The sequence below is a fragment of the Conger conger genome, chromosome 19, assembly GCF_963514075.1.
Source record: "Conger conger chromosome 19, fConCon1.1, whole genome shotgun sequence".
NCBI lineage: Eukaryota > Metazoa > Chordata > Actinopteri > Anguilliformes > Congridae > Conger > Conger conger.
The window spans coordinates 7,095,635-7,122,988 of NC_083778.1; the positions used below are offsets into that span (position 1 = coordinate 7,095,635).

Here is a 27,354-nt window from a genome sequence, read left to right on the forward strand (position 1 = left end):
ATTTCATTTTATATGTAATGTAACATATTTAATTGAACTTCAAATGTAAAATAACTTGATTTGTTTGCAATGTGAATACATGGTATTTAAGTAATCATCTGTTTTTTTACTGTGACTTCTTCAAGTTGGCAAATTTCCAGAAATCCAGGGCTGGATGTGGTGGTGGGGGTGGGGGTGGGTTGTAAGGTAACCAGTTTCCTTTTGGTAGCAAATGCTGCGTGTCATTGACACTTAAGTAACCATTCGCAGCGAACACAAAACACTCTCACAACGTTACTGAAATGTTCTGTCAATGTCATAACGTTACCGCAACATTGCAGCAACATTGTGCGAATGGTTGTTTGAGCAAATGGCCACTAAAAAGCTTTCTTTGCTCTTCCCACATACCATAACCATTTCAAAAATATTTTTGTAAACCTGCAATACATGATATCTTAGAATTCATTGAAGCTATCGAATTCAGAAAAAGTTGTCTCTTCAAACCTCAAAGCGGACGGTTCTTCACATTGAAGATCTACATCCCCGTCCTTTGTTGGTGGATGCGTTCAATTCAACTGCCCTTTGTCGAAAACAAGTTAAACGCTGCAAGTGCTTTTGCAACACTGTTCGTTGTCTTGCCGAAATCGCTGGCATACTGAGGCTGGAAGGATTGTATTTCAGTAACTAATACTCTTCATACCTCTGCCTGTAAAATTCACTGTGCAGCCAAGCTGGCCGATTCTCCATGCCTATAGGGGGATTATGGTTCATAAATCACTTCTGCACGTGACATGGAAAATAACAGTAGGCCTATCTGTAATGTGACTTTTGGGCTAAACCTCCTGACTATTTTGAGAATGTACTTTTCTCTAGCATTCATTTTGGAACCGTAAAGAAATGCATAAACATGCATCATCACAATAATAACTTTTTGTTTATTGAACTGCCCGATACATACTTTCGTATAAGGCATAACTGCTAAGTTTGGTTCTGTAGGTAGAGATATTATTTGACGGTCTTAGGGAATATGTGGTTCATTAGAATTTAGGGCAAGTCCACACAAAAGCCTGAACAGATTGAGCCTACAGGCGGCGTCAGATGAAAGCCAGAAGAAACCAGAAGCGCACTACTTTCAGACCTAAAAATGAAGGTACCCGTTTTAATAGTAATTGTAAATGTTAAAAGAACGTTAATTCTAAAAGTTAATGTTGATAATAATCCTGATGAGATCATCTGCTGAAGGTGGCGCACCTGACATTCAAATCCCTCTTTTGCTAATGTATGAAAAATATGACCTTCGCATCTAATAATCCAGTGCTTTCAATATTTCAATATATATTGGAAATACTGATGCCGTAAAATTAAGTTAGACTTCATTAATGTGGTTTCACAGCCAAAATATGTGTTCAAATGTACCTTCATATATTACACTTTAAAACCCGGACTTTCTATAATTAACGACATAGTTAATATGAATTAAAAATGGCACTTGTCCACTTTACCACAATATTGGTTGAACACTGCATTTCATCCACTGTGATAGGCCATGTGTGTCCAATTCTCACCACTAGAGGGAACCCTCATTTCAGCCTGAGGTTTTATGAACAATGTGTGAAACTACTCTGGATGAAGTGTGTCGCTGTGTGTGTCTGTGTGGCTGAGTGTGTGTGTATGTCGTGTGTGTGTGTGTCTGTGTAAGTGTCTCGTGTGTGTGTGTCTCTGTGTGAATGTCTTGTCTGTGTGTGTCTGTCTGTGCGTATTGGCTCCTCCTACAACAAAAGCTGTGGCCTGCCAGCCAGTAAAAACAATAGCCTAACTTAATAGCCTAGCTCACCTGAGAGAAACAAACACCTAACCCAGTTTCACTGTAATCTAAATAAACACCACTTGTATTAGCTAACAAACAAACAAATACACAGCAGAACACTATAATGACAACTAAACTGGAATATAAACAGCAAACAAACAAATGATACTTAAACAAACAAATGATACTTAAGGAACTGCCATCATTGTACACACACACTCAAACATTTATTTTTACAAACATATTTCGTGACTTGTTTCCTGTTGTATTGCAGACTGAAAAATGCTAATACTTAAGAAAAGTGATACATGGGAGGAAAAAGAGATATTAATGTAATATTTAGCATATTTATCTTTCATTTAATTTATTGCTGCTCATATGTCCAATAGATTACTACTATAAAGGCCATTGCACATGGGAAATTAGGGCGGCCTGTAGCGTAGCGGTTAAGGTAAATGACTGGGACACGCAAGGTCGGTGGTTCTAATCCCGGTGTAGCCACAATAAGATCCACACAGCTGTTGGGCCCTTGAGCAAGGCCCTTAACCCTGCATTGCTCCAGGGGAGGATTGTCTCCTGCTTAGTCTAATCAACTGTATGTCACTCTGGATAAGAGCGTCTGCCAAATGCCATTAATGTAATGTAATGTAACAGGACCTTGCACCTTAATAGGATGAACTAGATTACCCAGGGTTCCCTTTGACTGGTGTTTCTTATTCCAGCAGATGAGTGTTGAACTACTCGGTAAACAAGCTTTTATGATCTTGGGTATCCTGTTTGACTTGCATTTTATCGTTTTATTTCTGTAAAGCACTTTGCGTCACAGACATTTATGAAGAGTGCAAATTCAATAATGTTTAAGCCGGTCTGTAATGAGACTGAACCCTGTCTCCCACAGCCTTGCAGCCCCAAGTTCTCTGGTCCTGTTTTGAGAATTTTCTCAAAACAGGGCAATAAACCATAACAATAACTATTTAATTATTTCAGCACAATAAAATAGTCACGGCCATACGAGAGTGCCCAAGAGACAGTCTCAGAGAGTGAGTGAGAGTGAGTGAGAGTGAGTGAGAGAGAGTGAAAGTGAGTGAGAGAGCATGAGAGAGAGAGTGAGAGAGAGAATGAGTGAGAGAGAGCGAGCAAGAGAGATTTTTTTTTTGCCCCATTGAGGTCAGACTGGGGTAGGGTAGAGGTTATCAGGCTATGGTCAGTCTCAGTCAATCTGTCAATCAGTGTTACACTCCTGTCTCTGCCTCCAGAACTACTGCCCCTCCTGCCTAACCCCGACTGCAGGAAACTTCACATCTCCACACTTACTTCTGAATTAACGGCACTGAGCAAAACCTGTGAGTTTAAAGCAGACTGATGGGAAGAATCGGTCTGTTCTGGCCTGCACAATCCAGACCATTCATTTTTACACCAGCCGCAGTGCAAATGCACTGCATTTACACAGTGCAAACATAGCCTCCGCCTTTTACATTACATCACTGTCACTGCAGCAGAAATATATGGTGTCCAAATTGATCAATAAATGTTCCGCAAAATGAAAGAAAAAAGCGCAAAACGGATCATTTTGAAGTCATTTCAGGTGAGCCAAGCAACCCAATGAGGAGCAAAATTCTCAAGCTATTGTAAAATGCTGTTGATATTTACGTCTAGTTTATTGTTTCTATTTAGCAGGGACCATGCACAACGAAAATGGACTGATTACACCCGAGTTAGCTACTAGCTGACAGAATAACACTATCATTCTGCTCAGGGTCTCTGCATAAATTAAACTCCCGTAAAATGTACTGGACACCGTAGCAGCACGTGTTGCCAGGACGCAGTCAGCACAAGGGGGGCTTTAATATCCGGAGGGAGGAAAGGTCCCACCCCACACTGCATTGGATCCCTCGGTCGCCGGGGGGAGATGTTACGCCACCCAGCCACACGCGAGGCGGGCTATTCTCAGCCGTGCTGTACATGTAGGCTATTTTGGCGAGCCTTTCAAAAATGCCCGTGATGTAACGGAAAGAAGAGTTCAGAGGACCCCCCCCTCCTCCTCCGCTGCTTCGCCTGTCGCAAGCGCTATGTTTATCCTCAAGGTCTTCTTCCAGGAAATAAACGACGTTATTTCTCGGAATCCCATTGCAAGCGATAGCTTTAGTTCAGTTACAGGCTATGGCCTTCTTAGAATCGTTTTATACGCTGGCCTGGCAACTCAATATCAGATATTAATTTGTCCAAAAAAAACGCATCCATCCCATCCATCCATTATCTGAACCCGCTTATCCTGAACAGGGTCGCAGGGGGGCTGGAGCCTATCCCAGCATACATTGGGCGAAAGGCAGGAATACACCCTGGACAGGTCGCCAGTCCATCACAGGGCACACACACCATTCACTCACACACTCACACAATCATACCTACGGGCAATTTAGACTCTCCAATCAGCCTAACATGCATGTCTTTGGACTGTGGGAGGAAACCGGAGTACCCGGAGGAAACCCACGCAGACACGGGGAGAACGTGCAAACTCCGCACAGAGAGGCCCCGGCCGACGGGGATTCGAACCCAGGACCTCCTTGCTGTGAGGCGGCAGTGCTACCCACTGCACCATCTGTGCCGCCCAAAAAAACGCACCTTCACTTAAATAGGCTACGTGAAAGATGTAGCCTAAAAGAAACCAGGCTAGCCGAGTTAGCTGTGCAATAAACTGCTTTACGCGGTCAATCGTTGTGCGGCTCAAGTACAGAGGAACAGCGACCCTGTGGCTATCAAGAATCCCGATTAGACAAACGGGACGCATCTCATCACCGTGGTGTTATTTTCTGTGTCATACATCTTGCCATTCATTAGATTGAGAGGACTTGTCTCTCTGCTGTGTGTCAATGCTGATTCCAGAGGTACTTCAATACCTGCGATTGCCGTTTGGAAACCACACTCTCAAAAATGATGTCGTAATATCAAACCCTATTTTGTGTCACTTTAAACCCGTTTTTGGTAAAAAAATAAATAATAAATAAAATAAATTATCACTTTTGCAGGACAAATATACAATTACTCTATGTGTTGCGGGGATGTGATTTCAGTCTGTGCTCAAAGTCTAGTTAAGGATGTGTTGTAACTCAACAGGAAGGTAATATGATAATGATAATGACAACAATAATGTGTCGGGAGTGCAACACTGCTGGGGGTGCAGTACCTGGCAGTACCTGAACTGGCCAGGGGGAGGCATGGTTCTGCATGGTGTCTATCCAGCAGACTGCGAAGGCCCCAGTGAGTTGCTGAGCGTGGTGTATGGAACGTGCGTGTACTTGATGTGACGTAGTTGGGAAAGTGAGTGCACCTGATGTGTACTGGTGTTGTGCCACAAGCTCTGGAGCTGGGAAAACAAGCGCTGTTGATATTTGCTCAGTATTTGGTTGAGCCATAGCTGCAAGTCATATCTCAGGCTACCGGTCCCAAGTGTCGCAATCTCAAATACGCCGGCCCTATGTCCTTCTGCTGGGAGCTTAGGGGGGTGACACTCTTCCAAAGGTGAAAAGGGGTCCATGAGCGCGATAAGAAAAGTGTTACTGTTTAACTCCCCCAATTCCCATCAATTTCAAGAAACACAACTGGGGAACAGCGCCAAATTCCTGTGTATTTATAGAGCATGCTGTTCTCCAGAGCGGAAAGAACAAAACCTAGCAAAAGGCACGGAGGCAGTACTTTAATTTAACACATGCTAAAATATAAGGAAAAGGGTCTGTACAGGTGTACAGGTTAGGGATGGTCTGTATAGGTGTACAGGTTAGGGTTAGGGATGGTCTGTACAGGTATTAATTTTCATTATATTTTTAAGACAGGTATTTTAAAGAATGTGCTCAGTTACAACACTGAGAACACAGACAGTCCTTTCCTGGTTATGTAGGCAACAACTAGCGTATGGTTTAAAATGGCACAATTACAAAATATGCCAGAAATGCATCACCAATTACAAAATATTACACAGATAGTTCCAACCATCTTCATTATAGTACAATCAAGAAAGGGAAAATATTCCTGTCCTCATGTACGCCCACTTCCCGGAGTTGTTTAATGTGACAAACCCCCTTTATGGAAAAGCACCTGTCAGAGCAAGAACAGACGAAAGTTTAGTGCAGCCCTTCAGTTACTGCCTCCAAGTTCAGCCACAAGCTTTTCACATCCAGTTCATAGTTCGCCTTTCTTGCGATTTCCTTATCGTAGCTCCGCTGCCTTTCGTGTGCAGTCCACTCCAGTTTTCCACAGGCGTGTACGTAGAGGTAGCCTACTTGGGATCCGTTTTTGGTAGTGCTGAATTTACCGCGCCTGCAAAGGGTGTTTTTTGTGGGGTTTTTTGTGTTTTTTTTTGCAATAAAATACAATATCGAGATGAACGTTTTTAAGCCAATTATTTTAAACAGTTTATTTTTTAATTATGCTATCGGACGTGGAAAGTGCATTGCTGCAATCAGAAATGCAAAACTGGTCTGCAGCAAGCGGTACTGGTGCGGGAAAAGTCCGCATTTGACAACGGTTAAAGTATTTAAAAGTTCATGGAGAGACTGCCGGAGCGCGCGTGCGGTGCAGGGTGTATTCGCCGTCAGCACTCGATCCGTGCAGGTCTCTTCGCGAAACCGTAAAACAGCCGCGGTCGCGGACACCTATGAGCAGACATTCCGTAGCGCACGGGACACTCCCGAAGTTTTCTGGAGCAAAGCTGCAGAAAGCATCAGCTGGTTTGAGACGTGGAGCCAAACTCTGGATAGCAGTAATCTGGTATCTCCGAAATGGTGAGAACAAAATACACTGTAAACTGTTCTTCGAAGAAGAGAAACAAAACCTTTTAGATCTTTGTGCGGGGCGACACATTCCGCGCAAGCGAGTAAGATATTTGCGGTTGGAAACCAATTGGGTGAGCATTTACACTGAGCAAAGCGCACTTTTACAATATCCTCTAGCAATCTGCAAAACGCAGATTACTTATTTTGTTTAGATTTTTGCTGAAAGGCGTCAATGTTTTGGCTTCTTTGGAAGATGACGTCACTTTGTTTTTTGCCAGCGTTGCTAAGAACACGTCAGATCTTAGTCAATTTGTATTTGAGAAATACCCTAACTCTTCAGATGCATTACATTTCATGGCATTTAGCAGACGCTCTTATCCAGATGTGGATATCCAGTTAAAACATTATACTAATTCAAATCCCCGAGATAAGACAAAAACGTAAACAGAATTAAATTGAGACCCTATGCAGGATCATCTGTCCTAGGCTATATTTTCTCTACAAATTCTCATGCTACAAATAGCCTACCAGGTATGCAATCACGTGCCTTTCGACAACATTAACCTGAATACACTGGTGAAAATAGATGCGTTTTGTCTATTCGTAATCTATAGGAATGGTAATGGTATTGTACATATTTAAAAATTTAAATAGAATTTGAGGCAGGTGTGATTGATGGCGCTGTGTTTTATAACAAGATAAGACAAATCTTCTCCATTTAAGCTGGTGAGAAAAATAATGTATCTATGTAGTAAACAATGTCACAGAAAGGTTTATCTTATGGTCATCCGCCAATGAATATAATATAAACGTGGTGTGAGTGTGATGTGGCTTATATTTTTGTGCTCTAGGTTTGTCGGAGCAAAGTTGAATATGTGCTACAATGCTGTGGACCGGCATGTTGCAAACGGAAGCGGGGACAAGGCTGCCATTATTTACGATAGCCCAGTTACTCAGACAAAGAACGTCATCACTTATAATGAATTGAAGGAACAGGTAATGACGTCCTGGATTGCTGTTTTTAGAATGTGTCCAGATGGAAGAGGCCTGGTGGTAAATTGGCAGTCTCTGAAGTAACTCGGATAACTTGCATGTTTGTTTATTCTCAATCCACTTTCTACGAGAAATAAATGTGTTGTTTAAGGTGAATGTGCTTTGAAACTTGATGAAGTAATCTAAGGCGCCAAAAACCACACTTTATCGAATCACAAATGTGTGTTTTGTATAGGCCTACTACTGTTCGTAGGAACTGGGGTTTTCAATCAGTCCAACACAAAGGCCTTATTGTATTGTCTAACCTTCCTACGAAATTTGACACAAACATAGTCGTGATTAGGGTACAAAGTGCAGGCTCATTCATCTAATTTATTTTACGCTGCAGTTCAGCCCTGTCGTTAAATCTCATGCATGCTCCTGTTCTCCTTGTAAAACAGACGTGGAAAATTAAAGTCGCACACATTTCTCCATGCAATTAAAATATTTTTTTATTTGAAAATCCATAACCTGTTTTAGCAGTACGCCTTCATCTGGGTGTGATAATGGTAGCGTTCAACAGAGCTCCTTCATCTGCCGAACATGCCGGTGATTTTCGAATACAGCACATTTTTAATTACATGGGGAGAAATGAGCAATTTTCCCTATTTTTCACGTTTGATTATTGGACCGTTAATAAGCACCCTTGTTTCTGACTACTTTTTCACACTTTTTTTTTTTTTTGATAATGTAACTTTCTTTTTGCAAGAACATGTGTTTAGGCAAAGAAACAGAGTCTTGTTTAAAATGTAACTGTTATTCCGTGCTAGCTGACTGTGCAAGCAAATTCCACGGAATCACCTTTGACCACCGCACTCCACAGTACACAGGTGACATAACCGCAAATTATATAGGCTCTCTAGAAACAGAGGCCATATTCTCAAGGTGTCCCTCCTGTTGTAAGTGGAGGCATTCCAGTGGGATTGCCCACTTCTGTAGCTAAATCCATAACAGGGAGTGACCGTTTACTAAACTGTGGCAATGGGCACTCTGACCTGTAGTGTAGCACCAAATCATCCAGCAATTGGGAAGCGGAGAGGAACGGAAGAGACCTGGGAGAGGAGTATCTGGAGAGTGTGCGTCGGCGATGATGATGCGGACACTGTCGGCTCAGCAGCCTCGCGTGCACAGTGTTGGGACCTCGGAATTACAAGGTCCCGTCTGCTTTCTGGGTAGTTTTTGAGACATTGACCGTCAAAGCTTTCACATCCGCGGACACGGCAAAAACGGACACGCAAGGTTGCAGTCCTTCACATAGATCCCAATGACGGACACCCGGAAAAGTACACTCGGAATGTACGATTTCAAAATCGCATCAAACGACGCCTTCGAGACAGAACATCTGAGACGAGGCCGTCGGTTAGAAGCGTATAATCCGAAGGTCTCGACGCGCTGACGGTGGCCTGGTTCATGGTGCTGGGCTGAAGGGTAGAGCAGGGATGGCCCCCCCTCCCTTCCCCTCCCCTCACCCGGCTCGTGTCCGCAGGTGTCTCGGCTGGCGGGGGTGCTGGTCGGCCTGGGGGTGAGGAAGGGGGACCTGGTGGTGATCTACATGCCCATGATACCCCAGGCCATGTTCACCATGCTGGCCTGCGCCCGGATCGGGGCCACGCACAGCCTCATCTTCGGGGGCTTCGCCTCGAAGGAGCTGTCCGTCCGCATCGACCACGCCAAGGTGAGGTCCGCAGCGCCCCCCCCCGCCCACACACCGCTCAAAGGTGCAATAGGTCATTTTGGACTTCTAACGGTGGAGAGAGGAATTGCAGCAGCAAACGCCCTCAAACCACAATACTGTTTATCCCTCCGTCTTCTCTGTGACCCCCCCCCCCCGCCATTGGCTGTGGCAATTAGAACCACTTTTCAACCAATGAGCTTGAATTATTGTACAGCTATGCAATGTTTGGTACAGAGTGTCGGTCCATCAACTGTATATTTAGAAACCCGAATTTAATGACTATAAACACAGGCAGAGGGCGAGTCAACATGTCTGTGAGAATTTTTCAATGATAGGAAGGGATTTACAATGGTCTTGTAACAATGTTTTAACACAAAAATCTTACCGATTGTACCTTTAACTCTCAGTCATTTTACATGTATTCAATATATGGACAGTCATAGAACTTAACATGCAGTGGGTGCTGCTCTTTTAAAATTGGCTCAGAAAGGCTACTCTGATTTCCACAGAGAGAAACAACATTCGATTTTTTGATGTCAAACATACAGAAATGGCAAGTGCTCAGTTTTTTTGGAAGTTTAACCTTTATGTTTTTGGAGTGTATAAAATAGAAAAAAAGAAAAAGAAATCTGTCTGGCACAAGAACGGAAGGCATTTCCTTTTCAAGAGATGATTGTGCTTGATCTAAAACTCATTTGGGCTGCAGGATAGCCGCAGGATGTTCCGGCTGGCAACTGTAAAGCTGCTGGCTCAAGCCCCTGCCGGGCATATAGGGGTGTTGACTTGAGGTTTGGTCCCAACTCAAAAATTAACAACTTTTCCTTTTTCTCAAGAGCCATTGCGATCTTGAGCTAGGCCCCTTAACCCAAAAAACTGCTCCAGGGACATTACCTGTCTCTGACCCCACCTGAAACTGTTCTCTCTGGAATTTCTCCCAGGGTGTTCTTGAGAAAGAGAAACTTCTTCTCGAGGACTTCCTTTACATAAAGTATTTTTAAAAAGTCTGTCCAAACCTGTCCTATACTTGTGCACATGTACAGAAAATGCACGTGGCGTACATTAAAAATAAAATATAGCAATTATGACGTGAAGCACAGGGATATGTGTGTGGTGTGGAGCTGGTGCAGTCGCAGGGCACCGTGCTCTTTGCGACTGCGGAGGTGTGGATCTGGCGTAGCCTTGTGGTGTTGGTAAGTCCTGTCATTTTGCCTTTTAGCCTAAAATACTAGTGACTGCTTCCTTTGGCATCGAACCTGGCAGAAGGGTGGAGTACATTCCTCTGGTGGAGAAAGCCCTGGAACTCAGCACTCACAAACCCAGCAAAGTCCTCATCTACAACCGCCCCAACATGGTATGGCTCCCCTATAACCGCACCAACATGTTATGACTCATCTACAACCGCACCAACATGGTATAACTCACCTACAACCGCACCAACATGGTATGACTCACCTATAATCGCACCAACATGGTATGACTCACCTATAACCGCACCAACATGGTATGACTCATCTACAACCGCGCCAACATGGTATGACTCACCTATAACCGCGCCAACATGGTATGACTCACCTATAACCGCACCAACATGGTGTGACTCACCTATAACCGCACCAACATGGTATGACTCATCTACAACCGCGCCAACATGGTATGACTCACCTATAACCGCACCAACATGGTATGACTCAGTTGCTCGTGTTGCTCGTGACGTAAGACCAGGAAAACGGGAAGTGAAACAGGATGTAAAAAGGTATAAAGATTTGCCGGGAGTTGTGGCTGAGTATGGCTGCTGTAAGGACGTGCTTCGTCCCTGTTATACTTATTAAAGTGTTGTTAAATGCGGCGTGTGGTTGCTTCTCGCTATACGGGTTCTCTGCCTTCCTAAGTGCAACACAACAGACATCAAGTGACGTCTTCCATTATGCCATCTTGTGACAGCTGTTATTTCACGTTTATGTCACGTGTCATTTCAGCATTATAATCTATAACTGCTCCATAATGCCCCCCCCCACTGAAAGTTCTGGCCTGTAAAGGGCCTGACTAAAAGCTGGTCTAGCTTTTCCGTTGGCAGGTGTGTGGGAGCACTGCTGTTTGTCTTCCTTCGAGGCGTATCAGGACCGTATCGCAACGATATCAGAACACGGTCTTACACAAGGGGCGGATTTACACAAGGTCAACGTCAAGACTTTGGCTATCGTCCATCAGAAGGACTTCTTCCACCGCAACCTCATATTGACGCAGTATTTTCACTTTTGAAATCCCAGACTGCCGGGGCCTGTACCTATCAGCACTTGAGAGGCTGCAGCCATGAACAGATCTTTGCTTTGGAAACGCAGTGATTGCCTAAGGGACCCGAGCACTGATTGCGTATTCAAAGTGACAGGACTCGCGAGTATGTTCCGCGGTACAGAGGTGTTTTGCCGTGTCCGCAAGTGTCATTGGAGCAGTGCTTCTCAACTCCAGTCCTCGGGACCCGGGAAGATTTTCTTTGTAACCAGGAACTAACACACCTGATGTAACATATCAAAGGCATTTTTTGGTGGTTTGATTCGTTCAGTCATTAAATCAGGTGTGTGAGTTCCTGGTTACAACAAAAATCTTCTGGCAAGTGGGTCCCGAAGACCGGAGTTGACAAGCACTGTATTCAAGGTTGCCAGTAGGTAAATTGATGGCAGTCAGGAGAAACCAATCAGAAAAGTGCCCTAAAATAAGACCCAGGGAACCATTTTTAATGAGTATTATTATTAAGATAATTAATGTTTTCATGTGGGTTGACCTGCGCCCTGTCCTCGCGTTGAACAGGAGAAGGTGCAGATGCAGTCAGGCTTCAGCTCGGACTGGGAGGAGGAAATGGGGCGAGCGCGCCCTCAGGACTGCGTGCCTGTGCCTGTCAATCACCCTCTGTACGTCCTGTACACCTCCGGCACCACGGGGACGCCGAAGGTACGGTTGTAACGCGCTGCCCCGATCACCTCCATCTGGCACGGTCACTCATGGGATTCAACGCCCGGGTTTAAAACCTTTTTCTTTTTTTTCTTTTTTCCAGTGCCTATCTCAGATGATTGCATGATACAGATTACTGACTCCTATGGTTACGCATTACTGCACAGTTTTGTACTTTGATTGTTTTATTGTTGCCTTCTGTAAAGCACTCTGAGATCATGTTTATATGATGAATAGGGCTATATAAATAACATAATTATGCACAACTAGTTTTATTATTATTATTATTGTGATTAACGGTGAACAACCCTGCCCCCCCCCCCCCCCCCTTGTACTCTGCAGTGAGGCATGGTGAGGTTGAATGGAGGAGTTGGAGAAGAGAGTATGTTCTCGCTCAGGTTGGTTAAATGTGTTCTGTCTGGGCAGGGCATAGTGAGGGACACAGGAGGGTACGCTGTGATGCTGAACTGGACCATGTCGGGAGTGTACGGACTGAGACCCGGAGAGGTGAGCCACTGAAGCTCCCATACTGCACACCTTTCCAGGGTTTTATTTCGGGGTCCTGATACCCACGAGAAGGCGTTTGTGTGGCTTTAAGTACCAAAAGCAAGCTCCAGTTTTACATGTTCATCCTCCAGCACCTTTAACAAGAACAGATTGTTGTATTGACTGTGTCTTTAAGCCACATTAATATCAATTGACTCCAATGAACTGAATGTTGTCTGAATGAAGTCCAAGCCGTTCATTTAAATGCACATTTTCTTCATATGGATTGTGTGGATTTATTTTGGGACTGTGTTTTGAGACTTTCTGTGTTTTTATCGCACCTTCATCCTTTATAATCCACATAGCAAGGGAGATATCATTTTCCACACTATGGGACTTTTAACTCTCCTGTTCAACCACACGGTTAGTATGGTGTAGGGCAGTGACGTTACCTCACATATTGGTTATTAACTGTTCTCAGGTGTGGTGGGCGGCGTCAGACCTGGGCTGGGTTGTCGGTCATTCCTACATCTGTTACGCCCCACTTCTCCATGGCAACGCCACAGTTCTGTATGAGGTAAGCAAACGGTAAATACGTTAGCATACAGGTAAGCATGGTTCCAGTCCAATTTACAGTCTGGTCTTCTGTGGTTCTTGTTTGGTCTTGATTGGTATTGTCTTGCCTTCTCAGATGTTGTTTTGTTTTCCAGTGTCGTTGCCCTCTGGTTGTCTGGTGTGGTCAGGTGTGATGGCGGTGGTGGTGGTGGAGTGTTGTGGTTTGGTGTGGGACTTTAGCCAGAACACTGTGGAACCCCATACTCTTTGCAATAATTGCAGTATCGTTGACCACTGTGAGTCAGGACCTCAGTTTAACGTCTCATCCGAAGGAAGTGTTTCCTACAGCAGTGACTCCTGCGAATGCTGCTTTCATTCCAGCCAATCTCTTCCTTGCTGAAAAAAGCACCTCTAGCTAGGTTTTGAAACAGCTGGTACCTGGTTGACCAGTTCAGACCAGCTCCCAGCTCAACATGGTATAGCTGGTTGACCGGTTTAGACTAGCTCCCAGCCTGACATGGTTTGACAAGCTCAAGCTATGTTTTGAAACAGCTGGTTTAGCAGCTACCGGCTCAGACAATCTACCAGCACCAGCTGGTTGACCAGCACATACCCAGCTAGACCAGCTTGGCCATGGTGGTTGACCAGCACATACCCAGCTAGACCAGCTTGGCCATGGTGGTTGACCAGCACATACCCAGCTAGACCAGCTTGGCCATGTTGGTTGACCAGCACATACCCAGCTAGACCAGCTTGGCCATGCTGGTTGACCAGCACATACCCAGCTAGACCAGCTTCATGACCAGCTTGGCCATGCTGGTTGACCAGCACATACCCAGCTAGACCATCTTATGAGCAGCTTGACCAGCTGAAAGTTCAAGCAGGTCGAGCTGGCATAGCTGGATCTTACAGCAGGGCTGCTCAGTTGCTGTACACACGTGCTGTGATCGTTTGGCAGGGTAAGCCGGTGGGCACGCCGGACGCCGGAGCGTTTTTCCGCGTGCTGTCGGAGCACGGCGTGACGGCCTTGTTCACCGCTCCCACTGCGATACGGGCCATCCGCCAGGTGGATCCCCAGGCCTCTGCCGGCACCCTGTACCCCCGCCCCAGGTACACCTGCGCCTCAACGCCTCCCGCTACAGCCACTGTACGCGTGGAGGAGATCGCTTTTACGTGTTTTGGGTATCTTCAAATCAAAATTCACCTTTTCCTCAGTTTAGTCGGTTTTCTTCATAACCGTACACACACGTCTTGAAAGAATATCTTCCCAAAATAATGGTTTTAATACTGGTGTGTTTTCACACCAAAGCCTTCTTTCCATCGACTTCCTGGGAAACAAGATTTTACGTCATTGTGTAGCAGTGGGCAGGATATGTATGTCGATCAAATTTCTGTCCATTTTCCATTCCCCCCCAATCAATATCCCATTCACACAATGGCACGCATGGTCATTTGACATCAGTCAAATAGACTCCCCGCCCTTCAGAAAAATTCCCCCGTTTTTGACACGTGTATTCGTCATTGCAGGAGATAGTGCTGTGCCAACTTCTGTTTCAACTTGTTTTTTCCCGCTGCTGATTGGTGTGGTTGTCAGCTGACTAAGCCTCCTGCTGCTGATTGGTGTGGTTGTCAGGTGACTAAGCCTCCTGCTGCTGATTGGTGTGGTTGTCAGGTGACTAAGCTTCCAGCTGCTGATTGGTGTGGTTGTCAGGTGACTAAGCTTCCAGCTGCTGATTGGTGTGGTTGTCAGGTGACTAAGCCTCCTGCTGCTGATTGGTGTGGTTGTCAGGTGACTGAGCCTCCTGCTACCGATTGGTCTGTCCTCCAGGATGCGAAGTCTGTTTCTGGCAGGAGAGCGCTGTGACGTGGAGACTCTGGACTGGGCCAAAAGGAGCTTCGGGGTCCCTGTGCTGGACCACTGGTGGCAGACAGGTGAGTCGGTCGCACAGGGTGAAGTCAGAGGAGGATGAATAGAATGGGTAGGGGTAGGATTTGCAGGCACCTGACCAGCCAGTAGGGGCCGCTAGAGAGCCAGGAAGCACTGGACCGGTCAGGATTCGATGCCAAACACGAGAATAAGATTGTCTTAACCGAACGAGCAGCCTGCACCCAGCCCCTATAACCATGTTTAAATGAGGTGTAAAGAGCATTGGATAGCCCAATTTCTTTTTAGTATTATTATTGTTATTTATTTTTGAAACTTAATCGCCAACTGTGTTCTTAATGTTATTTCAAAATTGTTTTTATCATCTTCTAATGGTTTTTCATTCCAGCCTCTTACTGTTATCATTGTGTTATTTTATACATGCTTTTATCTATTGTAAAGCACTTTGTGCTGTAGTAATGTAATATTATTATTAGCCCTTAAACAATAGCTGCAAAGATGGTCATTAATAGGCCCCAAAATCTGATATGAATTTGTGGATAGTGACTATCCTCCATTAGTAAAACATTCAGTTTTGGTGTAATATAAGCTGTTCTCTATTGGCAGAGTCTGGATCTGCCATAACTGCGACTTGCATTGGCCTTGGGAACTCTCTTGCGCCCCCTCCTGGACAAGCAGGCATGCCTGTACCGGGATACAACGGTGAGTACAGTGGGTCTGCTCACAAAAAAACTACGCTAGTCCGTTCCTGCCACAGCCAATTAACGAGCGTCACCGCATCCAGCATTATCTCTCCCCAGGAGATCCAAATACACGAAATGACTGTTTAAAAAAAAAAACAAGTCCCATCCGTTTTTAATGGAACAGTTTATCCCATGAGAAATGGCTGCCGGAACCGGTGGGTCAGGCAGTATATCAATGCTGGAAGCCTTCTCTCAAACAGCGCTATAGCAACGGACTACAAGTGATGAAGACAGGGGTGCATCATAATTCACGATGGCTTGTAAATCACAGATCACACTGTAGCACTGAGCCGACAGTAAATTTGATGGCTATTCACTTACAATAATGCATCGCAGTCTACATTTTGACACATGGCACCGGTGTAAGAATATGTTTTTTTGAGAATAGTTTTTAATGTGGTTGACGGGTTAGGTGGGTCAGGCGGGGTGACATCACGAGGGATAGTACCCACTGCTCTGCCGTTGACCTGTTGACCTACAGAGCCACTCCCCCTCTTTCAGTCACTGTGATCGACGACGACATGCAGGAAGTGAAGCCGAGGACTCTGGGAAACATTGTTGTAAGGTACGATATCATCGTGTGCGTGTGTGCGAGCGTGTGTGTGTGCGTGTGCACACGCACCTGTGCCTGTTTGCTTGGATTTAATATTTATCACGGCTGGCTGACAATGCCATGGCTTCAGGTCTTTTGATAAAATGTTGTAAAATGCACATTTTTTAAATGATTTAATTTGTTTCATAAAAAGCGTAATCAAACGCCCATATTCGAAATGGTTATCCTAGAATGAGTTTTAAACTATTTATTCTGGAGAATAATTAGCTGTCCTGGAAAATAGAAAAATAGAAAAATAACTACTTGGACACTGCATTATTGGCACAGGTGTGCCGTCTATATACCTTCTGGCCACACGGGGGCAGCGTTCCTGCCACAAAGAGGCCAGTCAATCGTCATCTGTCTGTTTCCCGATTCTCCAGGCTTCCCCTGCCACCGGGGTCAGCCCTGTCTCTCTGGCACAACCACCAGCTGTTCGAGAAACTGTACTTCACCAAGTTCCCTGTAAGTACGACCCTCCGTTACTCTCATTCCCTGTGTTCAGCCACACGGTTTTCAACGAAATAATCTCAGCTTCCCGTTTCTATCATTTTAAGTCAGATGTAATATGGGTGTAGCAATGCTTTTTTGTTTGTTTAGTTTTTTTTTGTCGACTTCTGTGTAGCAGTGGCCATTATCTTAATGATGAAAATTTCACTTACTTTGTTGCATGAGTAGAATAGTAGGTTGTGATGTAGCTATGATGTGGAATAAGTTATACTGCACCCTCCAGTGGTGTTGGTAAAGAAAGTAATTATAAAAATTTTTTTCAAAAACACGAACATTACAAATTGTTGTATTTATGCCGTTTTGCATTGCAGTCCTGAACCCTGTGGAGCATATGTTTGGTTTCTAATCCACATCCGCAACGTCTCATCTCTCTGTAGGGATATTACGACACCATGGACGCCGGCTTTGTGGACGGGGAAGGCTACGTGTATGTCATGTCCCGGTCTGATGATGTCATCAATGTGGCAGGCCACAGGTTGTCAGCGGGGGCTCTGGAGGAGGTGAGGCGAGGGGAACGTTTACAGTTTAACATGTCCAGAGAGCACTACGGTTGTCCTAAAAGCCGAGAGAGCTAGCATCTTTGAGCCTTGGCTTCCCCCCCCCCAGCTTTTTTCCCCCATTGGGATTTAGATTTATGCCAAATATAAGGTCTGTGGCTAACATACGCTAAGGAGAGTTGAAAGTTTTATCACCTCCATTGATATCTCAAACCTGTATTTCTAATGCTGTATTTATGTGCTTTAAAAAACCATGTTGGTGTAGGGCCGTGGTGGTGCAACAGGCTAAGATGCAGCGGACTTGCGACTTGAGGAAGGCGTGTCGCTCTCCTTCGGGCCGCCGACGGACGGGGTGTGGGCGGTGTATCTAATACTAGCTCTTATTGAATCAGACGGGGGACAATTAGCTACCAAATTGGGAGAAAAAGCAACAAAAAAAAAAAAATGTTGGTAATAAGTTGATGAATTGAAACTGCAACGGTGACCTATTACCATTGATATTACCAGTGATATCAGGTGTGTGTATGTCTGGCAGGTGTGATATCAGGTGTGTGTGTGTGTGTTGCAGGTGTGATATCAGGTGTGTGTATGTGTTGCAGGTGTGATATCAGGTGTGTGTATGTGTTGCAGATGTGATATCAGGTGTGTGTGTATGTGTGTTGCAGGTGTTGCAGGGGCGACATGGCTCAGGCAGTAAGAGCAGTCGTCTGGCAGTCGGAGGGTTGCCAGTTTGATCCCCCGCCCGGGCTGTGTCGAAGTGTCCCTGAGCAAGACACCTAACCCCCAAATGCTCCTGACGAGCTGGTTGGCGCCTTGCATGGCAGCCAATCGCCGTCGGTGTGTGAGTGTCTGTATGAATGGGTGAATGAGAAGCATCAATTGTACAGCGCTTTGGATAAAGGCGCAATATAAATGCCAACCATTTACCATTTATATCAGGTGTGTGTGTGTTGCAGGTATGATATCAGGTGTGTGTGTGTGTGTTGCAGGTGTGATATCAGGTGTGTGTGTTGCAGGTATGATATCAGGTGTGTGTGTGTGTTGCAGGTGTGATATCAGGTGTGTATGTGTTGCAGGTGTGATATCAGGTGTGTATGTGTTGCAGGTGTGATATCAGGTGTGTGTATGTGTTGCAGGTGTGATAGCAGGTGTGTATGTGTTGCAGGTGTGATATCAGGTGTGTGTATGTGTTGCAGGTGTGATATCAGGTATGTTTATGTGTTGCAGGTGTGATGTCAGGTGTGTATGTGTTGCAGGTGTGATATCAGGTGTGTGTATGTGTTGCAGGTGTGATATCAGGTGTGTGTGAGTGTTGCATGTGTGATATCAGGTGTGTGTATGTGTTGCAGGTGTGATATCAGGTGTGTATGTGTTGCAGGTGTGATATCAGGTGTGTGTATGTGTTGCAGGTGTGATATCAGGTGTGTATGTGTTGCAGGTGTGATATCAGGTGTGTGTATGTGTTGCAGGTGTGATATCAGGTGTGTGTATGTGTTGCAGGTGTGATATCAGGTGTGTATGTGTTGCAGGTGTGATATCAGGTGTGTGTATGTGTTGCAGGTGTGATATCAAGTGTGTATGTGTTGCAGGTGTGATATCAGGTGTGTGTATGTGTTGCAGGTGTGATATCAGGTGTGTGTGTGAGTGTTGCATGTGTGATATCAGGTGTGTGTATGTGTTGCAGGTGTGATATCAGGTGTGTATGTGTTGCAGGTATGATATCAGGTGTGTGTGTGTGTGTTGCAGGTGTGATATCAGGTGTGTGTATGTGTTGCAGGTGTGATATCAGGTGTGTGTATGTGTTGCAGGTGTGATAGCAGGTGTGTATGTGTTGCAGGTGTGATATCAGGTGTGTGTATGTGTTGCAGGTGTGATATCAGGTGTGTGTGAGTGTTGCATGTGTGATATCAGGTGTGTGTATGTGTTGCAGGTGTGATATCAGGTGTGTATGTGTTGCAGGTGTGATATCAGGTGTGTGTATGTGTTGCAGGTGTGATATCAGGTGTGTATGTGTTGCAGGTGTGATATCAGGTGTGTGTATGTGTTGCAGGTGTGATATCAGGTGTGTGTGTGAGTGTTGCATGTGTGATATCAGGTGTGTGTATGTGTTGCAGGTGTGATATCAGGTGTGTATGTGTTGCAGGTGTGATATCAGGTGTGTGTGTGTGTGTGTTGCAGGTGTGATATCAGGTGTGTGTATGTGTTGCAGGTGTGATATCAGGTGTGTGTATGTGTTGCAGGTGTGATATCAGGTGTGTATGTGTTGCAGGTGTGATACCAGGTGTGTATGTGTTGCAGGTGTGATACCAGGTGTGTATGTGTTGCAGGTGTGATATCAGGTGTGTGTGTGAGTGTTGCAGGTGTGATATCAGGTGTGTGTGTGTTGCAGGTGTGATACCAGGTGTGTACGTGTTGCAGGTGTGATATCAGGTGTGTATGTGTTGCAGGTGTGATATCAGGTGTGTGTGTGTTGCAGGTGTGATATCAGGTGTGTGTATGTGTTGCAGGTGTGATATCAGGTGTGTATGTGTTGCAGGTGTGATACCAGGTGTGTATGTGTTGCAGGTGTGATATCAGGTGTGTGTGTGTTGCAGGTGTGATATCAGGTGTGTATGTGTTGCAGGTGTGATACCAGGTGTGTATGTGTTGCAGGTGTGATATCAGGTGTGTGTGTGTTGCAGGTGTGATATCAGGTGTGTGTGTGTGTTGCAGGCCATCCTGCAGCACTCGGCAGTGGGAGACTGTGCTGTGGTGGGTCTGGAGGACTCTCTGAAAGGACACATTCCACTGGCTCTCTGTGTGCTGAGAAAAGGTGGGAAACATCAGACACGGCAATCTGTCTGTATAGAAGCACACCTGTAATGAAATGTGTGTGTGTGTGTGTGTGCGCGTGTTTGATACACTTAGTACGTGTAGTGTTGTCCAGTTGTGTATGTAATGAGTATGATGCTGTATATATGTGTGTGTGTGATGCCCTTGGTGTATGTAGTGTGTGGTACACTGCTATGTATGATAAAGTAGGCGTGTAATATGTGTTTGAAACACAAATGTGTGGATGACAGTCGGTGTGTAATGTGTATGATACAGCAGGTGTGTATGACAGTAGGTGTGTCATGTGCATATGATACAGTAGGTGTGTAATATGTGAATGAAATGGTAATGTGTGTATGACACACTAGGTGTGTAATGTGTATGACACAGTCGGTGTGTAATGTGTATGACACAGTCGGTATGTAATGTGTATGACGCAGTAGGTGTGTCATGTGTATGACACAGTAGGTGTGTAATACATGTATGAAATAGTAATGTGTGTATAGCACAGTAGGTATGTAAGATGTATGATACAGCAGGTGTGTAATGTGTGTATGACACAATCGGTGTGTAATGTGCGTATGACACAGTAGGTGTGTAATGTGCGTATGAGACAGTAGGTGTGTAATGCGTGGATGACAGTAGGTGTAATGCGTATGACGCAGTAGGTGTGTAATGCGTATGACGCAGTAGGTGTGTAATGCGTGTATGACACAGTAGGTGTGTAATGCGTATGATACAGTTGGTGTGTAATGTGTATAACACAGTAGATGTGTAATGCGTATGATACAGTAGGTGTGTAATGCGTATGACACAGTAGGTGTGTAATGCGTATGACACAGTAGGTGTGTAATGCGTATGACACAGTAGGTGTGTAATGCGTATGACACAGTAGATGTGTAATGCGTGTATGACACAGTAGATGTGTAATGCGTATGATACAGTAGGTGTGTAATGCGCGTATGACACAGTAGATGTGTAATGCGTGTATGACACAGTAGATGTGTAATGCGTATGATACAGTAGGTGTGTAATGCGTATGACACAGTAGATGTGTAATGCGTGTATGACACAGTAGATGTGTAATGCGTGTATGACACAGTAGATGTGTAATGCGTATGATACAGTAGGTGTGTAATGTGCGTATGACACAGTAGATGTGTAATGCGTGTATGACACAGTAGATGTGTAATGCGTATGATACAGTAGGTGTGTAATGCGTGTATGACGCAGTAGGTGTGTAATGCGTGTATGACACAGTAGGTGTGTAATGTGCGTATGACACAGTAGGTGTGTAATGCGTATGACACAGTAGGTGTGTAATGCGTATGACACAGTAGATGTGTAATGCGTGTATGACACAGTAGATGTGTAATGCGTATGATACAGTAGGTGTGTAATGCGTGTATGACACAGTAGATGTGTAATGCGTGTATGACACAGTAGATGTGTAATGCGTATGATACAGTAGGTGTGTAATGTGCGTATGACACAGTAGATGTGTAATGCGTATGATACAGTAGGTGTGTAATGCGTGTATGACACAGTAGGTGTGTAATGTGCGTATGACACAGTAGATGTGTAATGCGTGTATGACACAGTAGATGTGTAATGCGTATGATACAGTAGGTGTGTAATGCGTGTATGACACAGTAGGTGTGTAATGTGCGTATGACACAGTAGGTGTGTAATGCGTATGACACAGTAGGTGTGTAATGCGTATGACGCAGTAGGTGTGTAATGCGTATGACACAGTAGGTGTGTAATGCGTGTATGACGCAGTAGGTGTGTAATGCGTGTATGACACAGTAGGTGTGTAATGCGTATGACACAGTAGGTGTGTAATGCGTGTATGACGCAGTAGGTGTGTAATGCGTGTATGACGCAGTAGGTGTGTAATGCGTGTATGACACAGTAGGTGTGTAATGCGTATGACACAGTAGGTGTGTAATGCGTATGATACAGTAGGTGTGTAATGCGTGCATGACACAGTAGGTGTGTAATGCGCGTATGATGCACTAGGTGTGTAATGTGCGTATGACGCCGTAGGTGTGTAATGCGTATGACGCAGTAGGTGTGTAATGCGTATGACGCAGTAGGTGTGTAATGCGTATGACGCAGTAGGTGTGTAATGCGTGTATGATGCACTAGGTGTGTAATGCGTGTATGACGCAGTAGGTGTGTAATGCGTATGACACAGTAGGTGTGTAATGCGTATGACGCAGTAGGTGTGTAATGCGTATGACACAGTAGGTGTGTAATGCGTATGACACAGTAGGTGTGTAATGCGTATGACACAGTAGGTGTGTAATGCGTATGATGCACTAGGTGTGTAATGCGTGTATGACACAGTAGGTGTGTAATGCGCGTATGATGCACTAGGTGTGTAATGTGCGTATGACGCCGTAGGTGTGTAATGCGTATGACGCAGTAGGTGTGTAATGCGTATGATACAGTAGGTGTGTAATGCGTATGACGCAGTAGGTGTGTAATGCGTATGACGCAGTAGGTGTGTAATGCGTATGACACAGTAGGTGTGTAATGCGTATGATGCACTAGGTGTGTAATGCGTTTATGACACAGTAGGTGTGTAATGCGTGTATGACACAGTAGGTGTGTAATGCGTATGACACAGTAGGTGTGTAATGCGTATGACACAGTAGGTATGTAATGCGTGTATGACACAGTAGGTGTGTAATGCGTATGATACAGTTGGTGTGTAATGCGTATGACACAGTAGGTGTGTAATGCATATGATACAGTAGGTGTGTAATGCGTATGACACAGTAGGTGTGTAATGCGTATGACACAGTAGGTGTGTAATGCGTATGAGGCACTAGGTGTGTAATGCGTGTGCTCTGTGTACAGACGTGGAGCAGAACCCTGAGGACATTGTGGCGGAGGTCGTGAAGCTGGTGAGAGAGAACATCGGGCCAGTCGCAGCTTTCCGCAGGGTGCTGCTCGTGGGGAGCCTCCCCAAAACCCGCTCCGGAAAAATCCCGCGCTCCGCCCTCTCCAACCTGGTCAACGGGAAGCCCTACAAGGTTCATTTCCGTCTTCTGTATCCAAGCAACACCTGACCTTCACAGTGGTTTCGGGACAAACCACACCAACACACTCAACCATTGAAATGGTGCTTATTGAATACAAAACTTCAAAGTTTCCCCAAACAAAGGACATCCGTTTTACTTTAACGGCAGTTAGCAATTCTCATACACACTTGTGAGAAGCATTCACAGGGAGATTTTTCCCTTGGCATATTATCAAAATGCCATCATCAAAATGACACACCTGCTGTATCATTTCCATACACACATTATCAAAATGGCACGACATCAATGGTCTCTTGCCTTTGCATGACACTACATTTCATTACCATCAAAGAAAAAATCTGAAATAATCTGACGTACAAGGCCCTTATTTGAAAACGTTCCAACTACGTTTGGTATTGCTGCTGGTCCTGATTAAAGAACACAAAATGTGCAGCCCTGATGCAGTGTACGTAATAAAATGGAGTCGACAGAACGCAGTGCACGTGTATGCATTGCTTTACTTAAGCGGTCACTCCGAGCTGTAAGGAGGCTCTTTTCATTCCCAAACTCGAAGCACATTCAGGTCGGAGAGCGTCAACGCGCGCTCAACGGTAGCCTCAGCGGCTGAGCGCTCACGCCCGCTGATGTTGGCGCTAACGCTAACGCCTCGCTTCTCTACGTCCCTCTGACCCAAGATCACTCCCACCATCGAGGACCCCGAGGTGTTCAAGGCCATCGAGGAGACGGTGAGAGGGAGGCTGTGATTGGCCGAGCCGAAAGCCCAACCGGGGGGGGGAAGAGAGCCAATGCGCCGGGAGGCTCGAGCGACACACCTGGAACCACACCCCCTTTCCGCCGCAGCGGGAGGGGGGCAAAAACACGTATACTCGTTCAGAACCGTCGAAGAGGAGAAAACATCCAGTTCAAACAAGGACTGCGTGGAATTGGGAAACGGCGTTGTTTTACAGACTGAATTAACAGGACTGAGGAACGTGAAGGTACACAGGGCTTGTGCAGGAAGGGATGTCCATTACACTAAAGCAGATATTCACACGTTCTCTCACTATACATCAGTATTTCTTTGGGTCGGGACCCAAAATGGTTCACGGGATTGCACGAGGTGGGTCAAAGAAGTGGTAGTCGTCCACTAGGCTATAGAGTGTGTGTATTGGAAGGGCGCCTGAGAGGAACTAAATGACTTACTTGATCACTGATATTATGAAGTATTTCTAATTTGGGTTCTCATATCAAAAGTTGAAGAACCTTTAGTATACGGTACTGTGCAAAAGTCTTAAAAGCAAAGAAAATGCTTTCAAAAATAATGAAATGAATATTGGAAAAAAGTTATTTAAATCAATATTTGTTGAGATTACCCTTCGCCTTGAAAACCGCATGATTTCACTGAGGTACACTGTCCTGCAGGTTCATGAGAGTGCTTGGTTGTTCTGAGCATATTGGAGAATTTTGGAATTTTTGGAGTTTTTTCAGCAGAGTGGCTCTCCCGGTAAATCCCAGACAGACTCAATCATCTTTTTATCTGAAAAGTGGTCTTTTACTGAATCTGTAACTTTAATTAAAAATCGTATTATTTCTTGGAAAATGAGTGTTTGGAAATCAAAAATGTGCTCCTTTCTACTAATGCAGAAAATAAAAAAATTGACATCTCGGCCCAATTTATATGAATCTAGGGTGCCTAAGGACTTTTGCACGGTAGTGTAGATCGTATCAATCCGTAAAAAGGAATGATGATGATAAATCTACAAAATCCAGTTGTCTGAAATCCCTGTGAAGACAAGCCGTACCATTTTGTGCACATATCCAAGCAATTCATGTTTGGCTCTGTGTTTTTAAGCCATCACAACCGCGAAGGCTGAATCTGAATGTCTGGTCTTCACCGGACTTGGCACACTGGTAGAATTAACGGGCACATTCCTGGAATCTGGAACGCCGATTTTGGGGGAAATCCCACTCGTTTCACGCAGCCCGTCGCACGACGACTCGAGTTCTTTCCGCTAAGCATCCGTTCTCTTAAACTTCTGCTCTTATACAATCAGCCCAATCATTTATGCCGCATTAGGACTTGGCGAAGTTTATCGATAGCCTAGGAAATGCCAGCTGACCACTTCCAGTCACTTTACAAGATTCATTTAATCAGTCTAGCCTGTGACTGAACTCACATTGGAGTGGCACGGGCTGCCCAGTTCTCTGATGAATGAAGTCCGCAAGGGGGCCTCGTTTGGACCGTCAAGCCGTCTTCCGGGGAATCCGATTTCGCCGGACATTGCCACTGGCACTGCCCGATATTCACAGCAATAAGGGTGTAACGATATACAGTACTGTATACAGTACTGTAACGATAAAAGTCTTGTATAACACCTGTATAACATTCTGTATGGATCCAATGAAAGGTCCTAAATAAACATCCTATACATTTTACTTTAGTAATTTGGCAGAATAGTTAAAAACTGAATCAAATCAATATTTTTTGTGACCACCCTTCGGCGTTAAACCTGCATCACTCTGAGATAGCCAACGCTGTCCTGCAGTTCTGTAAGACAATCAGCGGGGAGGTTGTTCCAATCATGTTGGAGAACTTGCCACAGTTCTTCTGCAGACTTTGGTTGGCTCCTTGCCTCTGATCTCAGACAGCCTTGATCAAGTTTTTATATAAAATGTAGTCAATTGCTTACAGTAATGTTACTTTTTTTCAATTAAATACAAAAATGTCTCTGTGAAATTAAATCCTTTGGAAAATGAATATTTGGAAATCTCAAATGTGTTATTTTATACTAACACACACAAAAAAAATTAACATATATATAATGAAGTCTAGGGTGCCTTAGACTTCTGCACAGTACTGTACACGACGTCAAAGAAGCAATGCCAAGAGAGAGAAAATAATAATCGAAGCACGGCGGAGAAAACAGCCAGAGAAGGTCTTCTGGAATACATTAATTCATATAGCCTAAACCTATACTTATTTTCAGACATTTATTTTTGTATTTTTTCATTATAAGCGTATAAGGGGTTGTAACCACAGCGGTGAGTGAGGCCTGAAGTCATGAGCACATTCACCCTCACAGTCACCGTGCTCTTGCAGAGGATGCGACACGCTGCAAAAAGCATTACATTACATTAACGGCGTTTGGCGGTCGCTTTTATCCAGAGCGGCGTACAACCAAGTGCAAAGTGCACGCCCATAACCAGGGACAAGTGCGCTGAAAGACCCCAGAGGGAAGTGGAGAAAAGCGCTAAGCTTGAAACAAGGACAAGGACTTGGGCCTTGTAGATTAATCTGAAAGTATTATATATATAAAACAGTTTTAGGAAACACAACTCGAAATAATAATAATAAAGCATACACTTACGGAGGAATACAAGTACTGCAGTCAATGACAGAGTAGATGGCACCATAGTCCGAGAGGGCCGGGGCTGCTAGTGGAGTGAGGACATTTCGGTTTCGCGTGACTGATGTTGATACTTTCTCAGATCTCAGAAACCTAAAGGCAAGAGACATCTCTGGACCGAAACTGGGCTATCGTTTCTCTCAGTACAAAACGTGACGGTGTATTTTATGAATGGGTGTACGGTGTATCGGGCCGACTATTTTACATGTGCCTGAGCTTTTGAGCGCAGTTCAGACGCAATTTTTTAAACAGTTTTTTTAGCAGTTCCTTTTAACGGTTTACAAATACAAAACATTCCACACAAACACTGTGGTCAACTAGTTATGTACGAAGTACAGGTTTCTTGGTAACGTATTTTAATCCAATTTGTGTAAAATATGTTAAACTTTTTAGCATGGAAAAACTGGAAAAAAAACTTTTAATGAACCCGACTGACATTTTTTGATGCAAATTAATAGTAAATCATGTTTATTTCACAACCAAGGAGCAGAAAATGAATAACAATGTTTTTGAATAAAGGCATGTTGAAAGATGTGTTTCTTATGTCCAAAATGTGGAGAAATTGCCCAGAAAATTAAAATTCAATTTTTAGATTTCAGTTTTTGATTTAGAATAAGTTTGCTACATT

General features: G+C 44.6%; 1 protein-coding gene and 1 long non-coding RNA gene across 2 annotated transcripts in view; one reads left to right on the forward strand and one right to left on the reverse strand.

The window, feature by feature from the left end:
- The first annotated feature begins 6,030 nt into the window (after nucleotides 1-6,030).
- Nucleotides 6,031-26,077, forward strand: acss3 (acyl-CoA synthetase short chain family member 3). Its single transcript, XM_061230004.1, has 16 exons — nucleotides 6,031-6,564; nucleotides 7,407-7,551; nucleotides 9,074-9,262; nucleotides 10,479-10,613; nucleotides 12,068-12,208; nucleotides 12,635-12,715; nucleotides 13,176-13,275; nucleotides 14,149-14,359; nucleotides 15,078-15,181; nucleotides 15,741-15,836; nucleotides 16,379-16,442; nucleotides 16,853-16,934; nucleotides 17,357-17,479; nucleotides 20,189-20,288; nucleotides 23,156-23,331; nucleotides 24,015-26,077. The coding sequence occupies exons 1-16, from the start codon at nucleotides 6,164-6,166 to the stop codon at nucleotides 24,081-24,083; spliced, it is 2,217 nt and encodes a 738-aa protein (XP_061085988.1). The 5' UTR covers nucleotides 6,031-6,163; the 3' UTR covers nucleotides 24,084-26,077.
- The window catches only part of LOC133119414 (uncharacterized), a 17,162-nt gene continuing 2,953 nt past the window's right edge, over nucleotides 13,146-27,354 (reverse strand). The window contains exon 3 of the long non-coding RNA XR_009706524.1: nucleotides 13,146-13,262. This is a non-coding gene — a long non-coding RNA (uncharacterized LOC133119414). The remainder of the gene's footprint in view (nucleotides 13,263-27,354) is intronic.